General features: G+C 48.1%; 7 protein-coding genes across 7 annotated transcripts; 3 read left to right on the top strand and 4 right to left on the bottom strand.

The window, feature by feature from the left end:
- Nucleotides 1-255: 255 nt before the first annotated feature.
- On the bottom strand, nt 256-4550 carry DFL_008273 (uncharacterized protein; the record flags this gene model as incomplete). Its single annotated transcript, XM_067637985.1, has 6 exons — nt 256-2123; nt 2178-2367; nt 2429-3894; nt 3963-3987; nt 4206-4369; nt 4538-4550. The coding sequence occupies 6 exons, from the start codon at nt 4548-4550 to the stop codon at nt 256-258; spliced, it is 3726 nt and encodes a 1241-aa protein (XP_067485920.1).
- Nucleotides 4551-5694: 1144 nt separating this feature from the next.
- DFL_008272 (uncharacterized protein) lies at nt 5695-6555 on the top strand (the record flags this gene model as incomplete). The annotated part of the gene is made up of 3 exons (XM_067637984.1): nt 5695-6065; nt 6131-6408; nt 6467-6555. 3 exons carry the CDS (start codon nt 5695-5697, stop codon nt 6553-6555), a joined length of 738 nt encoding a protein of 245 aa, XP_067485919.1.
- A 796-nt stretch (nt 6556-7351) lies between these two features.
- On the bottom strand, nt 7352-8130 carry DFL_008271 (uncharacterized protein; the record flags this gene model as incomplete). The annotated part of the gene is made up of 3 exons (XM_067637983.1): nt 7352-7577; nt 7649-7735; nt 7811-8130. 3 exons carry the CDS (start codon nt 8128-8130, stop codon nt 7352-7354), a joined length of 633 nt encoding a protein of 210 aa, XP_067485918.1.
- Nucleotides 8131-9621: 1491 nt separating this feature from the next.
- On the bottom strand, nt 9622-10626 carry DFL_008270 (uncharacterized protein; the record flags this gene model as incomplete). Its single annotated transcript, XM_067637982.1, has 1 exon — nt 9622-10626. The coding sequence occupies one exon, from the start codon at nt 10624-10626 to the stop codon at nt 9622-9624; it is 1005 nt and encodes a 334-aa protein (XP_067485917.1).
- A 545-nt stretch (nt 10627-11171) lies between these two features.
- Nucleotides 11172-12967, top strand: DFL_008269 (uncharacterized protein; the record flags this gene model as incomplete). Its single annotated transcript, XM_067637980.1, has 4 exons — nt 11172-11249; nt 11317-11330; nt 11402-11546; nt 11618-12967. 4 exons carry the CDS (start codon nt 11172-11174, stop codon nt 12965-12967), a joined length of 1587 nt encoding a protein of 528 aa, XP_067485916.1.
- A 327-nt stretch (nt 12968-13294) lies between these two features.
- DFL_008268 (uncharacterized protein) lies at nt 13295-14430 on the bottom strand (the record flags this gene model as incomplete). The annotated part of the gene is made up of 3 exons (XM_067637979.1): nt 13295-13349; nt 13416-14239; nt 14302-14430. The coding sequence occupies 3 exons, from the start codon at nt 14428-14430 to the stop codon at nt 13295-13297; spliced, it is 1008 nt and encodes a 335-aa protein (XP_067485915.1).
- Nucleotides 14431-15084: 654 nt separating this feature from the next.
- Nucleotides 15085-16194, top strand: DFL_008267 (uncharacterized protein; the record flags this gene model as incomplete). The annotated part of the gene is made up of 1 exon (XM_067637978.1): nt 15085-16194. The coding sequence occupies one exon, from the start codon at nt 15085-15087 to the stop codon at nt 16192-16194; it is 1110 nt and encodes a 369-aa protein (XP_067485914.1).
- Nucleotides 16195-16955: the final 761 nt, after the last annotated feature.

Raw genomic sequence — 16955 nt, 5'->3', positions numbered from 1 at the left:
TCAAAAAGTGACTAAGAATGGTAGAAGAAAAAAATACAAAATTTGAGAGATAACAATAAATTATGTTACTCCAAGGATGGACGCCTTGATACGGTTCATGATCGTAATTATGCACAAAAAACCAGTGCTCCGAGTCCAGCTTGCTCCGAAATGCAACATCCCAACGCAAAATTGTTCACCACCATGAAGATCCAAAACGTAACATCGCCATTTTTCGCTCCTGTCCTAAATACATGCCATGACCTCAAAAGACGATCACTCCTTCCCCCTCCACTCCCTTCTAATCCTAAACCCCAACCCCCTAATCCTGCTCCTCAACAACAAGCTACTCCCCACAACGCTAACACTACTCCCCGCCATCGCCAAAGCCGCCCAACTAGGATCCAACCTCGTCCTCTTATACCCATAAAGCACTCCAGCCGCGATAGGAATCCCGATAACATTATAAACCGCCGCCCAAAAGAAATTAAACTTAACCCGCCTAATCACTTTTCTTGCAAGCTCAACGAGTACAAGAACCTGTCTTAGATCTTCACTAAGTAAAATAAAACTTGCAGAGCTAAGTGCGATGTCGCTACCGCTTCCGATGGCGATTCCTACGTCTGCGGTAACGAGTGCGGGGGAGTCGTTGATACCGTCGCCGACCATTGCGACCCTAGGTCGGGTGTTTGCATCGTTTGCACTTCTCTTCCTGTGGAAGAAGGCTGCGAGGCCCGTGTGTCGTCGTAATTGTGCCGTTTGTTGTAGATTCTTAACCCGTTCCGCCTTCTCGTGGGGAAGGACTCCAGCGATCACATTTTCAGCTGGGATACCCACGGTCTTTGCTACCGCAGAAGCGGTAATTGCGTTATCGCCGGTGATCATGTAGACGTTGATTCCCATTTTTTCCAGTTCTGAAATTACATACCCAGCTTCGGGTCTGATTTGATCCGAAACCGAAAAGTAAGCCAGAACCGTTGGTGTTTCTCCGATTTCCAGTCCGTTAGGTGCGGGGCCATCGAACTTCCTCTCCGCGGCGAGTATGATCACAGACTTGGCTTCCTGCTTCCATTTCTCCAAATTATTCTTGACTCCCTGCGAGATGATAACTCCTTCTTCATGCATGAATGCCTCATTGCCAATGTAGGCCTCGATCTCCACGCCATGAATCTTGAATGTCCCGGTGACGCCACGCCCGGGAATCTCTTCGACGGTCAGTCGTTCAACGCTTTCCCCTCCCTCCGCCTTGACATGCTTAAGCACTGCCTTAGCCAGCGGGTGACCGCTGGCACTTTCCAATCCCTCCGCAATGCCCAAAACCGTTCGGCCCCATGCCCACTCTTTCTCTTCCTCGCCGTATCCAACAACAACAGCGTCTCCAACTTCCGGTTCTCCTCCATGTGTTAGCGTTCCTGTCTTGTCGAACACAACAGCATCGAGCCAACTGGCTTCCTGAAACGCTTCGCCGCCACCTTTTGCTAAAATTCCATGTCGTGCCGCAAGTCCCGTACCGATGAACAGCGCCGTCGGTGCCGCCAATCCAATGCCACAGGGACATGCGATAACAAACACTGCGATGGCGAAGCTCATGCTCCATACCGCCCACCCTCCTTGGTTCCCTTCAACCCACTCCGAAGGAATGGCACCGGAATAACCAAGCGAGAGCCAAATAATCCATGTCAGGACGGCTAGGTACGATACGACAGGGACGAAGTATCCCGTGATAAGATCGGCAACACGTTCGATAGGTGCACGCTGAACTTGCCCCTCGCGAACGATACGAACAATATTATCAAGCATGGATTTGCCGGAGATACTCTTTATTTCGACCGTGATAGCCTGGCCCTGGTTGACCGTTCCTGCAAAGACTTCGTCGTCGGTGGTTTTCGTGACAAGACGAGATTCGCCGGTCAGAGCGGACTCGTCGAACTGACCGGAGCCTGTGACGATCTTGCCATCGAGCGGAGGGGACTGTCCGTGAGCGACGACCACATGGTCGCCGACTTCAAGGAGTTCGACGGGGACGGTTGTGGTTTCGGTGGAAGAAGGGTTGGTCAAGAGTCTGGCCTCCTTTGGACGCAAGTTGCCGAGGAGGCTGACAGCGTTGGCTGACTTGGCCTTGCTATAAGATTCGAGCAGGCGGCCTTCAGAGCGTTAGCACCCCTGTGTTTGTACTACGTGAAAGCGGGATGGCTTACCAAAAAGGAGGAACATCGTGAGAAATACGACGGCATCAAAATATGTAGCATGAGCGATTTCGCTCTTCTTCATCTCGGCCTGCATTTGCATTCCGTGATGGCCGAGATCTACCGCTTCAGGCTGTTGGGCAGCATTGATAGCTAAGAGCGCAATTGACGAAAAGTACGCAACGGTCGTCCCCAGCGACATCTATAAATCAGGTTAATCAGCAGGCTGATTTCTCCTAACCCGAGCAAAGATTTTAACTTACCAGCAGGTTCATACTCCCAAATTTCAGAAACCTCTTCCAAACCGGCTTAGGGTTCTTACGGCTCCACAGTCCACGCAGTTCCTGGTAGGCCCTGACATGGAATAGATCGGCAGCAAAGAAGTATACGGGAGTCGATATTATCAACAACGACCACTCTGCCACATTCGCAGTACCGCTCCAAATCGGCTTCTCGGACCATATTCGATATCTATTGTCTTTGGGAAGAAGAGCCATGAAGACAATACCGATGATGAAAGCAGGGATGGCACAGATGACGCTCAGAAGGAGCCGAACGCCGATACGACGGACCTCAGCTTTATGGACGAGAGCACTGCGGTCTTCCAAGGATTGGGAAGGTTTTACGGTTGCTTTGAAAGCTGGATCGACAGATTCGATCCTTTCGATGAGCTTTCGAGCCGTGATATCGGGTTGAGGGGTGTACCTGATAGTTATCTCGGGAACCTTGGGGGAGGTTATGGGCTTGACGATCGTTACCTGTGACGATGCGAAGTTCTCAACGGCTTCCATGATCTTAGGTGGACACCTTGGGCAGTACAGACCATCGATAAGGAGGGTCATGGTTCGCTCGCGGGTTTCGAATTCGTTGGCATTGAAGGGTGCGAGATCGATAACCTCGACATCATAGCCACCGTCCTCGATAGCCTCGACAACCGTGTCTATGTTATGTTTGCCGAAGAAGATAATGTTCCCGCTATGTGTGAGAGCGCTTATCTCGGCTTTGTGGATAAAGCCAAAGGACCGAAGGTTCTGACGGATGGAATTGACACAGGCAGAGCAAGTCATACCTTGGATTGCTAAAGTAGCAAGCCACTTCTCGTCGTCCGGTTCTTCAGCAACGACAGCATCAAGTGGAGAAGCAAAAGTTTGGCGTCTTTCCACCGTAGGACTACCAGCACCAGAAGCTGTGTTCGATGCATGGGCGTCACCGTACAGCTTAGTGTGCAGTGGAATGGGGCGGACGATAGCTTCCGTTGAATCATTAGGAGATGGAGAGGTGATACCGGTCTTTTCAGAGCGGCATTGGCCACAGAGTTCCTCATGGCGTTTTCGCTTCTTGGATTCTATCTTTCGAATGAGGTTACCACCGAAGCCTTCAAGGAGATAAGGAGACCTCTGGACAGTGACACGCTGGGACTCTTCGTCACCACCGGAGCTTGAGAGGCATGATTCGATGTCGAAGCCGACAAGGCTGAGGGCCTTTATGATCTTTTGAGGAGGGAGGAGGGGAGAATGGAAGACCTCGACCCTGTTTGAGAGGATGGAAGCATTATGAGAAGCTGGAGGAGGGGCGAGGGAGGCGAGAGTGGATTGGATGAGGTCGGTGCAGGTAGGACAGTGAATATTAGATATGAAGAGGGTCGTTTTGACCAGACTCCCCGTCCGTCTCTCCACATCCTTCTCCATGGTGTTTGCTTGTGTCTGCCAGATTGGAGAGTGGTAGATATCTTGTAATTAGATTGGTGGTTAGCGATTGCATCGTGAGAAAGGGAGTGGAGACGAGGTGTCTTTATACCTTTTGTTGCAATTGGTTGTGTATTCTGCAGAGGAATATAAAATGGGGGATAATAATTAATACCACCCAACGAACAAAATAAAGAGATGCGGACCCAGGCAGCAATTTGAAGAAATCCCGCCGTGTGACGAGAAGACACCGGCTGAAGAATTCGAAAGAAACAGAAGTATTAATAATGTGATACGAAATGGAGCTAAGCTTTAAGGCTCGGGAGCTTCCATAATACGATAGAGGTACACATACCAAGTTGGAAAGTTTAAAAGTCCACAACGTTTGAAACGGTGCGACGGTGCGACGGGAATGATAAAGCAAAGAATTGACAAATAGTAACGGGTAGATCTGTAGCGTTATATAACTGTAACTGCCGGGTGCGTGTGACAAGATCTTGGACTTGATTTCTGGATCAACTGTATTAATTATATTTATTATTAATTAGAGTAGAGTAGATTGCAGTGGATGTAGATGTAGAGTATATGGAATGTAGAATATCCTTGAATCCGATTAGCTACTAGGTGATATAATGGTTTTGTGGCGGGAAGGGGTCAAGGTTCTTATAGACCGGCAGACGGGCCGACCTCGCCACTCCATCTCGTCATATATGTACAATATGATCATGACTCGATGGAACAATATTATCAAAGAACACGCACAAGTCCCGCGATAATTCTGGAAAAACAGAGCTAAGGAAAGACACCCGGCTCGTTAACAATCGAAATGGAAACGCAAACTATGGTTTTGGTGTGTTATAGTTTTTTTAAAGGGCTCTGATTCGTTGGAGAGGGCGCTAAAGTACGCACAAAAGACGCAACCGCACAAAGACCGCTCCATTAGCCTCGCACATGGCTCACACGACTTTCTCATCGCATGAAGTCGTATGCGCAGAAAGGACTCGCTTGATGTTTGTTTGCGGGCTAGTTAGCAATTAATTAGGTTGGGGTTGGATTAGTAATGAAGGTATCGTCAAACGGTTTTCCTGCACCGTGCCTGTGCCTGAGAAGCTCAAGGGTCGGTTTGTTCTGAGAAATGCCAGGCGACGACGTCATTGTACGGTCGCCTCGAAAGTTTGATTCCGGCTATTTCCCCGAAGCCGAAGTTGAACTCAAAGCCGAAACCGAAGCCATGTGGCTATGTACACATGGTACGTGTGTGTGTATATGTGTCAGTGTATTGCATCATGAAGATCGAGGGTGGTTGACTATAAAAATTTAATTTATCAACGACTGTCGCACGTCGGAAAACGGGCCTGGCATCGGTACATGAAAGAACATCCTGGAGGGTTATAGTTCCCGTATTCTCGTAACTACCCGGTCATTAGCCGTGGCGGTATTACATGGTTCTCAAGCCACCTGCTGTTATAATCTCCACGCTGGCAGTTGTTTCTTCCTCTTCAGCATCATCTTTAAAACATACATTGATAGAAGAATGCACGAATACTTGAATGTTTGTAAGAAATGTGGGAATTAGATCTGATCTGTTCATTCCCGACTGGACTGTATTTTATGAAATCTGTTGTTGCGAATTGTGGCTGCCTCCAATTTGCCCCTTTCTCAGGTCCGAGTGAGGTTCCGATCTGAGCTCTGTCTATATTTAAACCTCACTTCGCTCTCTCAGAACTGCTTCTCTCCGTCATCTGCCTCAACCACCTCCCGTCTACCACGTCCGCCCGACTTACGCTATTAAGAGGCATCATCACGAGCATCATAAATATCACCACAGCATCATCATCATCATCATGGCGACTACCTCCAGTCCTTCTCCCCGTCCTGTCTTCACGGCTTCTTCATCTCCCCAGGCTCACTTCACGTCCATCATCGCCACCTCTCCATCCCCGACCTCCCCACATGCTTCAACCTCTCCAACTCCTCCTCCCCGTCCTCCTTCCTCTCCTGGAATTTCCGTCTTCGCTCCTCGTCCGATGAGGGTTCCCATGTACCGTCCTCAATTCTCCCGACCGGTCTTCCTCTACGACTCCGAGACCGTCGACTCCAAGGAGAACACCCAAGCTGCTGCTGCCACCGCAGCTTCAGCTTCGACTTCCACCCGTCGTAGCTCTGTCGCCTCTACTGGCATTCCAGAGGAGGGTCTCGATTCCAAGCTCTTCACGTACGTTTCTTCGGTCTATCTGCTGTCTATCCAACGGAACAACAATACCAACTGACAAAATCTAGTACTCCAAAGGATGTCCTGGAGGAGCTCTACAAGATCGTCCGCCCGACCTCGGCCTCCTCGTCCTCCACCGCTGGTGGCATCCAACCTCCAAGCACTTCCAGCCCTACCACCTACATGCGTCCCTACCCATTCAATCCACGCACTCCTACCAACAACTCTCATCGCCGAAACCCCAGCGATGCTAGCGATGGAGGTCTCAGTGGCATTCTCCATGGTCTCAGTGTTCTCGCTGGTAACCCATGCGCCTCCCCGGACAGCGGAGATTGGCGAAGCATGCGTATGTCCAACTTATCACCTACACTTCAAACAAGACAAAATAACTAACAATCCACCAGACACGGCTGTTTCTCCAGTCGCCCGTCGTGCCATCAACCCCATGATCCGCGACCCAAGCTTCCAGGGCGAATCCCAGAAGAAAGACTAAAAACCTCTTTCTATCAAAAACGCCTGACGAGCTTTCTTTTTTATTAAAAAGCTATCCGCCAGGCAAAAATTACGAAGCTACGACGAAAAAACCACTAGCTCCGAAAATTCCGGAAATAGACTTTTTTTTTTTTTTTTTTTTTTCAAAAGTGCCAACGAAGCACACACGCATTACACCAAAACCCAGCATTTTGAATTTTTCGTTTATCAACAGGGAGGATCGACGCGATGGGAAGCATCATAAGCAAAACAGCACACGGGACGGCGTATGACTGGCGTTTTTCATTTTCTCCCCTCGCTTTCTATGCATCAATGCTTTTTTTCCTTTATGAGTATTAATTGTAATAATTCCTACCCTTTTAAAGCTGCTCTCAGAGCACTACCATGTGGTACGAGTTGACACGGCTCTTTTGTCTCTTCTTTTTTCTTTTATTGCATGATTATTCTCCCCGAAATAACATGCTTATTTTTACCGTCCAGCTTTTTTTTTGAAGCCTTACTACCTACTGGCCTGGCCTACTTGTTTGCGTCCGTTTTTTGTTCTGGCTTATCTTCGTTCGGGATTATGGGGTGCAATTTCTATTGATTTTTATAGCATACTCATCAGGAGATGTAAATATCATCCTCCTCCTCTTCCATTGTTCTTTTACCTAAGCAACCTTGTAATATCCAAATCAAACAAGTTAAAGAAATAAAGGAAATAATCGTTCCGTCGTTACAAATGATGGAAAACTCGAGCAGAGAAACCAGCTCCGCCAAGTCATCACGAAAAATCCAAACCCAAAATATCCACAAGTTTACACCTGCTCCTGACCGTTCCCCGAAGCGATAGGAGCGGGAGCAAGAACCGGATGAGAAGTAGGAAGGAAAGGGGGAGATGGCGACCTCTCGTGCTCCTCATAAGCCGGTAACCCATCGTTATCCAGCACGTCTTCCTCGTCTGTCGCCAATTTCGCATATTCACCTGTATGATACGTGGCATTGATGCGGCCGTACAGCCAGCGCGAAGCGGTGTACCCAAGACTAAAAAAATACTGACGTCAGTATTATTTTCACAATAGAGTTTGTTCTTGAAGAAGTGGGGAAGGACGTACACCATCGGAATGGGAATACCCCATGTCAACCCCGTATACCTAAAATCTCCGAATATCGCGAATGGAAGCATAATATACGGTAGCAACCTGCGTATACCCATTAATCCCATCCCCGAGTAGAGTGAAAAAAAAAAAAAAAAAAGGAGAAGAAGAAAGGCTTACCATATACCCGCAAAAACCCCATCAAACCTCCCAAACAACGTCCCCTCCCTCATATGCTTCATATACCCCTCAAAATCCTTCACCCTAACATGTTCGACAAACCTCCCGATACTTCCGATGGTCGTTATCCATGTTAAAAAGATGTGAAAGACAAAAGTCGGGTCGAATGGCATGCCTAGCAGGCGGCTGTGGTAGGTTATGGCGAGGAGGAGGTAGAGCTGGAGGAGGCAGAGGAGGGAGGTGTAGGATAGGTAGTAGTTTCTTAGGAGGCGGTGGGAAGGGTGCGAGGTGGGTGGGAGTTTGTGGAGTGCGAAGTGCATTTTTTGGAGGGTGGTGTTGAAAATGTGGTATTTCGGTGTATGGGTTATCGAGGGGTAAGGTAGATACTACTTTGAAAAATAAACGATAAAAAGAATGGTAAAGTTCGGTGCTGTTTTATATATTTATATCATTCCATCTAGACTACGAGGCTGCCAAAGATCCTTAACGTTACGTAGATAAATATTCGTCAGGACAATAATGCATTGCTGCCCAACCGCCGCGCCCCGTATTCCTCCCGCTGCCTGATATTGCAACGTGACTATATCCAGGCGGCCGAGCGAGGCTCTGCCCCAGCCTCGTCGCTCCGCCCATACCTTCACATACCTACCCATGTCCAAAAATGATGCTTATCAAAAGCTTAGTAGTCCTAGAAATAGCCATTAGCCACTTCGGTTGGTTCGGAAAAAGAGAAGCTCTCGCCAGACTGGGGTGATAAGTTTAATCTATTTTCTGCCTTGTGGGTATCATGCATGGATAGGTTAAACCGGGCGGGTTATGTAAACATTTGACAAGACGGTTGTATGGTAAGAGGGGGGTGAGTTTTTGGATGCTTCCAAACTCGATTCCTGGTTTTCCCCTTGGAAGTTTCGGTGAGGAGGGGGTTATCTGAAACTGAAACGCCGTTGCAAGAATATATATAATGCAAAACCTCAAGGATGGCTTTTGTACAACCCTAGCGATAAAAACAAGCGCGATATATGAAGAAGTCAGCCCGTCTGGAATGAAAATAGACTATACAGACCCTGATATACCAAGCGCTAGTGTCACCACCGGACGAGAGTAAGAGCTGACAAACAATCCCAAGCTACGGGTTCTCACAAACGATAGTTTTCACCATGTTTTAAAGAACCTAAGGGGGTCTGTCAGGACTTATGTAAACGATCTAGCCCTATTCTTTGTTTTACATTTTCGATACGGAAAAGATTCTTAGTCCTTTTCTGTAATCATCGGGCCTATGTCCCCGGAACCAATGGAATCGAGTTCCAAGCTATAGTTTTTCTCAATATATCTTTTTCTTTTCTCTTTAGACCTCCTATAACCTGCAGGGCAAAGGTATCATGTCTTCGTTTTAGCTGCCTAGCTTGCTCTGCAGGCGTGGAAACGGTCGTCGCAGCATGGGGATGCTTTGGGTATCATATTATGTAAGTATCGCATAGAATGTATACAAAGTCGTCAAATGAAATTATCAGCATAGGCGGTCGTCATTCCCTATGTATCCTTGATACGGTCAGTAAAACCCTTTTTTCCCAAGAATTTCATATAGAATAAAGCAGAGCAGAACGAAGAGACAGTATCAGAACATTGGTCATAATTTGGTCAAATGTTTTTCTAATTTAGCTGGTATTTGAAGCAATGATCTCCCACACGAAATAGATCTCATATGGCCCCAGCGTTTATCATCATGTAATAGCATCGTAGACATCCACTCTATAAAAGACGGGGAAAGAGGGGTATTTAGGTGGCTCACCCTTTTTTAAATAAAAAAGGATTCATAGTTTACTCTTCGCCTTATCTCTATTGGCCTGCGCCATCTTCAACAGCGCGTAAAGCGTCTGCATTCTCGGCATCTCGTACCCTTTCACCCTTGCTATCCTTATCGGATTCCCTAATATGACCTCTAACTCCATGGGCCGTCCGCTCTCCCAATCGCCCCACATACTCGGCCTACTACCGCTATCGTTCTTCTGCGTCGATCGGATAATTCGATCCGAGGTCGCAAACTCCTTTGGGAAAGGTGCACCAAGAACCTTTGGAGCCGTGGTGAGTACTTCCTCCATCACACCCTTAAGATGAATAGATAAATCAGGATCCAGCGACATCGCAGCGTTTGTAGAACCGTTGGAAAGAACAGACGAAGGATTCATGGAAGCGTTAATCGCGATCTTATGCCAGCGGACCTGCTGGAGTTTCTGGTACGTATAAGCTTCCGCATCTTTCACCCCTCCCGAAACGAGTAAACTGGTAAATTCTTCCGTTTTAGAAATTGCCCGTTGGGCGGTTGATTCCGAAGAGTGGGTTTCGGGAAGGTATGGGCCGACGTTGATACGCGTCCAACGGTTGTGGGTTATCTTTCCGTGAGAAGGTTGGGATGCCGAGACGATTGTAACGGCGGAGAGGATGGACGCCTGTGGGAAGCGGGAGTAGTATGGATCTTCCACGCCCAGACCATTCTGGATGAGTACGATAGCCGTACCCGATGATACCAACCCCTCGAGTAAAGCCGAGTCGTCCGACACGTCCGGTAGAGCTTTCGTTGTGACAACAATGTACGACCAGTGGACTTTGGCTTCCCTGGCTGCATCCGCAGACGGGAAAACACGGGTAGGCGTCCAGTTGAAGGAACCGTATTGAGGAGATGTTACGGAGAAGCCATTGGCTTTGACGGCGGAGTAGTTTGAGCGGCAGACGACGGATACGGGCGTGCCTGTTTTGGCGATGAGAGAGCCGTAGAAGGCGCCGACGGCACCGGCACCGAAGATGAGGACTTCCGACATTTTTCTTCCTTTCTTCCTTCTTTTCTTTATTCTAACTTGCCGTACCTTGGGTGTCGACGGTCAAGGGGGAGTGTAAGTGTCAAGATGAGGTGGAGATGCCATTGCATTGGTTTTAATTAAGTTGGGCGGGTCCACAGGTAAGTCAGTAGATGTCGTGATTGCCGACCAAGCCGTATCTCAGACGTGCCGAGGATGTCTTTCCCGATTACACTACAACGTCAGTGGCCAATAATAGACCATGCATGCTACATCCGTATCATGTCTGTGGCCATGTACATACATTCCTCGAGTGCATGGAATCGTTAGTTGGACGTGGATTGGCTTTCCGCATCCGACAAGCTGATCTCATATAAATGCGGGTTTCAAAGTGTAAAAAAGAACTGAACTCGAACTGCCCCGCCTTAGCTCCTAGCTCCTAGCTCTCCCTCTCCCTCATCTCCCGCTCTGATTACAATTCTCACGATAGACGAACTTCTTATATATCTCATCTTCTCGATATATCAATTTTACAAATTGACCACTTATCCAAGGAAAGAAATCCCAATATGTCCCAGGAGGCCGTCATTGCCGCGTCCGGAGCTTACCCAAAGCCCGCCCAGACCTTCCAGTATGGCACCGCAGGGGTATGTTCTGTCTCACTACAAATAATCTAGATAGTCGACACTAACAGACCGTAAAACAAAATGACAGTTTCGTATGAAAGCGTAATTCTCCTCTACCACTTAGACACTTGATTGTATTCCTCAGTCAATTGACAAGGACCAAAAAAATGCAGGGAATTGCTACCGTCTGTCGTCTTTCGCGTCGGTCTGCTCGCCGCTTTGAGGTCCAGATACAAGAATGGCCAGGTTATCGGTGTCATGATCACGGCTTCCCATAATCCACCCGCCGATAATGGTGTCAAGCTTATCGATCCTTTGGTATTTCTCCTTTTCTTATCTCTTAAATTGTATGTTATGTTGTGGGGGGAACGTAGCTGATATAAAAATAGGGCGAAATGCTGGAGTCCAGCTGGGAAGCATACGGCACCGCCCTCGCGAACGCAGAATCCGATCAGGCCGTCTACGACTACTACACCCAACTTGAACAAAAGTTCAATATCAACAAGGACATCGTCCCACAGGTCATCTACGGCTCCGACACCAGAGAATCCAGCCCTGCACTCGTCCAAGCCCTCAAGGATGCCCTCGATGCCGTCGGTGTCAAATCCAAGGGCTTCGGTGCCGTAACCACCCCTCAGCTGCACTACGTCGTCCGATGCTTGAATACCCAAGGAACGGACGATGCATACGGAGAACCTACTCTCGAAGGATACTACAAAAAGCTATCAACGGCCTTCAATCGATTGGTGACTAACAAATCCAACGGCTCCGTCACCGTCGATTGCGCAAACGGCGTCGGAGGCCCCAAGCTCCGAGAACTCCAAAAGTACCTCAACGACTCCATCGAAATCACCATCACCAATGATGACACGGAGACATTCTCGAAGCTCAATTCTCAAAGTGGTGCCGACTATGTTAAAACAAACCAACGCCTTCCACCATCTGTATCCGCCCAACCTCTCGCCCGCTATGCCTCTCTCGACGGAGACGCCGACCGTATTGTCTACTACTACGTCGACAATAAATCCGTCTTCCACCTCCTCGACGGCGATAAAATTGCCACCCTTGCCGCTTCTTTCATCGGTGACCTCATCCACAACAGCGGAATCACCGACTTCTCGATCGGTGTCGTTCAAACCGCTTATGCAAACGGAAGTTCGACAGCTTATATTGAAAAACAAGGTCTTCCAACCGTCTGCACCCCTACTGGTGTAAAACATCTCCATCACGCCGCTCTGGCATATGACTGTGGTGTGTACTTTGAAGCCAACGGTCACGGCACAGTTCTCTTCTCCCCCTCTGCTTTACAGCGAATCTTCGCCCACAAACCCCAGAGTCCAGCTCAAGATAGCGCGTTGACCGATTTGAGGAATATCACCGAATTGATCAACCAGACTGTCGGTGATGCTCTATCGGACCTTCTACTCGTTGAGGTTATCCTGGCCCATAGAAACTGGACTCCGGATCTTTGGGACGCCTGTTATACCGACCTCCCAAATAAGCTGGAGAAGGCTGAGGTCGCAGATCGGAATATTTATAAAACTACGGATGCGGAGAGGAAACTCACCCATCCAGAAGGATTGCAAGAGCAAATCGATGCTTTGGTGGGGAAATACGTGCAGGCTAGGAGTTTTGTAAGACCTAGCGGAACGGAGAATGTTGTCAGAGTGTACGCCGAGGCGGCGACGAAGGCGGAAGCCGATGAGTTGGCGCAGAAGGTCAAGGCACTGCTCAAGTAGAGTAGCGAATAGCGTATGTAGGAAAGATGCCGGATGGTCCGTGCGGATATTTCTTTTTTGATATATAAGCGTCTCTGAAGAGCGCGGTTCTCGGCCTCGAAGCTTTGAAGTTGGGTTTGGATCTTAAAGTTAGATATATATAAAAAAGTTGGTATAATAGCAAGACGGTTCGTTCAAACGCCTAAAACTCCCTGCCTCAAAGTGGACATATATACTATAACTGCGCTTTAAAACCCATAATCGCTTTTGAAGATATTTTTTATTTCGTTCCGATTATTTTAAATTTGGTTTTTTTTTTTTTTTTTTTTTTTGAGATATTCAAGATATTTACATCTTGAGGCGCTTTCCGTAGATATCGTCTTTTGCTTCTCTAACGAGAAACCTACAATATGACACATGTTAACTTCTCGACATTATAAAGAGTGAGAGTGGGATGGGGGATAATTACCTATACATCCACATAGGCACCGGAATCGTCGCCGCATGCCAAAGCGCATGAGCATCCAGGGCATCGAACAACGGCGGAAAATCCAATAACTCCAAACTCATAGCACAAGTCATCCACACCACGATAAACCCCGGCCAAAATGCCCAAGGCCTTCTTTCCCGATCATACCGTGTAATAGAATAATACACCCACAATAAATTCTGACACAGACCGACGACTATATTTGCAGTCATGTTATAAGTATAATCGAACCTAACGAATTGTAGGAAATAAACGTGGGATAGGTATGCGACCATGCAAATGGTGCCCCAGATGTATACCCAGGATGCGAATTTTTGTTCAGATCTCGTTGTTGGGGTGCTATTAAATGGTCGGAAGATTACGAGGGGAGCGTAGAAGAGGTTGAAGAGGACCAATCCGCCGGCTGCGAAGTAGTCTAATCTCTCGGTCGGGATGGAATCACGGGTATGAAATACAGTGCTGAAGAACCATGCTGCCATTCCCACGTATGCTCCGAATATGTATATCGGTTTCGGAGGGTATGTATTTGGAAATTCACGTTTGATGAGGTGAAGGCCTCTGTAGAATTGAATGCCGTTGAGGATTGAGAATATGACCGAGAAGGGCTCTTGAACGCCTATGACGCGATAAAACGGCCATTTCCCGTGGAATTGTTCGATCGATCGGCTCTTTTCTATACGGTCGTGGGTTACGTGACGTTGACAGACGTAGTCGCATTCTGAGGGACAAGTCCAGAGGAGGAGTCGGAGGTGGAGAGGGAGGGGTTTGGGAGAGTCGACGTCGCATTCTTGTTGGATGCAGGTCTGGTATAAAATGTTAGTCACATAAAATGACCGGTGTGTATAACATCGAGGGTCTATCTTACCTGAACACAGTTCTTGAACTCGGGCAGTTCATCACCGATTGAAGCGCGACATAACGGACTAAAGACGGCAACGACTATGAAGGCGACGAAGAAGAGGATGGACCTCCTCGACGGCGACAATGGGGCCATTTCGACGGTTGGTATCGTGAAAGAGGGGGGAGAGTTAGAGTGTGGGGCGACCTGGCCAGTGGTTGAAGTCACATTATTATTATTCCAAACCGTCGCGTTCCGAACGAAACGAAATCCAGATCCACCAGACTCGACTCGACCCGCCAAGTGGGTCCGAGATTGTACGCCCCGATAAAGAAGGCAGCTTCTCCTCGTTCGCACTTGCTTACTTTCACAGTATCTTGCCTACGATGTAGCGGGCACTGCAAAAGTGCTCAGGGAAATTATATACGCCCTCCACGGCAAGGCTGGCTGAGTGCGTAAATGGCTTGCGCTGGGGTCGTCTGTGAATTGAATTGAATTGAGCCGACTGGAGGTTCTAGTTCCCCCTTTTCCCTGCAACTTTCTCTGGACGCAGCTGCATCTCGTATTGCATGGCGTATTAGTCCGGATTATGGGACAGACAGGTAGTTGGTTTGATATTAATTTGCTTCTGCTCCCTCTATCAGCAGCAGCATCACCATCATTACTTTCTCGCTCACTCACTCAGTCGCTCCTTCCTCCTCATCGTCATTTTTAACATCTTCGGCTTTTGAATTCTTGTTTAGCTTCAAACGGTTAAAATAGCTTGAAACGAGGGAAAGGAGTGGATTTCGGAAAATAGAGACCGGCCACATGGGAGCTCACGAGTCCCTACGCTTTCGCCTTTTGGAGTCGATCCGCCACTTCTCCCGGGCCAAAACCCTCACCCCTCGACAGGCCATCTTCGCTCTTGCTCTCCTTATTATAATATGGACCGGCTTCCTGTGGTCGTCACTTCCCTACTATCCTCCAGCATCGGCCTTGCGCTTAGGTCGTCTGCAGCACTACGGAGCCGACGGTGTCCCTGAAGTCCGAACCCTGTCTGCCAATTCTAGAGTCGCATACGCCACATTCCTCGCTGAGAATACGAAACGTACCGGTGATACCGAAAAGGACAATGATGATATGTACTTCGTTGCCGCCCGAGTTCTAGCCTACCAGCTCCTTCACGATCCCGAGACTCGTACGAACAATTCGATACCCTTCATCGTCCTAGTCACATCTGCCGTCTCGGAGTCTAAGAGAAGGACATTGGAAAGTGATGGAGCAACCGTAATATTTGCTGAAGACGTCCCCTTACCCTTCTGGGTGAAAACCGGGGTGACAAGGTGGAAAGACCAATTCACAAAGCTACGACTCTTCGAACTAGTTGAATACGAGAGAATTGTCTTCATCGATGCCGACACATTGCTCACTCGCAGTCTAGACGGCATCTTTGAGGATCCTGCCGTCAAATTTCCCTCCGAGACCCTCCTGGAATCCAAGAGAGAGGAGCTCAAATCTGATGAAGCGGTATTGCCTAAGAAATATGTCTTCTCAGCACGGCCAGATAATGCTCTAAACGGTGAACGAGGCCACCCCTTCCCTCCCGTGGAAGGAGATATCTTCTCGGCGGGATTCTGGGTCGCAGCGCCAAGCTTTGAGCTCTTCGATTACTATTACAGCGTCATGAATCGATGGAGACGGTTTAATCCGCACACGATGGAACAAAGCCTGTTGAACTACGCTCACAGACTCAGCGGTACCATGCCATGGGGGAGGCTGGACTACAAGTGGAGTGCGACGTGGCCAAACCACGCCGACCTCAAGGGAGGCGTTGCCAGCCTGCACGAGAAGTTCTGGTCCGCTGGAGAGGAGGATATGAGGAGGCTGTGGTATGATATGAGAACTAAAATGGAAAGGTACTGGAGCAATCAAGGCTAGAAAAAAGAGGCGAGGCGAGAACCTCTTTTCTCTCTCTCTAATGATTATTCTATTTTCCTTCTGGTTTTATGCTAAGTGCACACGTGACTTCTGCATTCCTGCAAGGGACGGAATGCGATTACCTGGTTGAATATACGGGGGAACGCGCTATCGGAGCTTCAAACTGCGGTGACGGGGCAGTTCGAAGCTGGAATGCTTATCTACCAATCTGTTTCCATATCCTTCTGACACTGGAATTACGTGAATGGCCAGATCACGGGCTGGTGGGAAGAAGATGGGAGGGGCCAGATTGTTGAATTTTTTTAATGATGACAGACGGTTCATCCATGGGTTGATATCTTGATACTTCTATTCTATATGTATATCTTTAAACTGTTAGCGCTATAGCGAGTGCATTCTATTCTTCAGTGGGAGAGAGCATTTTCACAGGTTGGGAATGCTTTATTCCAAAAAACAAAACTTCAACAACTAAACCCAGTTCATGGTATCATGGAGATTTTTTACTTCCCTTTTCTAATCATCCTAAGACTGTGATCACCCCTTGCATTAGTGGATACTCGTACCTGCGCGAGATCTTCATACTGCGACCGGGATATCTAGATCTAAATGACAGCCACGCTTTGGTGGTGGTCCATGGGACGATCTGACAGGAATGCGGGAAAATGCACCATACCAACGACGTCAATCGTAGCAAGATTGCGTATCATGATTATCAGGCAGCCAAAATGTTCGTGATGACGATAAAACTAACTATCAAAAGG

This window comes from Arthrobotrys flagrans, assembly GCF_004000055.1.
Source record: "Arthrobotrys flagrans strain CBS H-5679 chromosome Unknown unitig_1, whole genome shotgun sequence".
Taxonomy (NCBI): Eukaryota; Fungi; Ascomycota; class Orbiliomycetes; order Orbiliales; family Orbiliaceae; genus Arthrobotrys; species Arthrobotrys flagrans.
The sequence above is the reverse complement of the archived record's forward strand: the minus strand, read 5'-3'. Positions and strand labels throughout refer to the sequence as shown.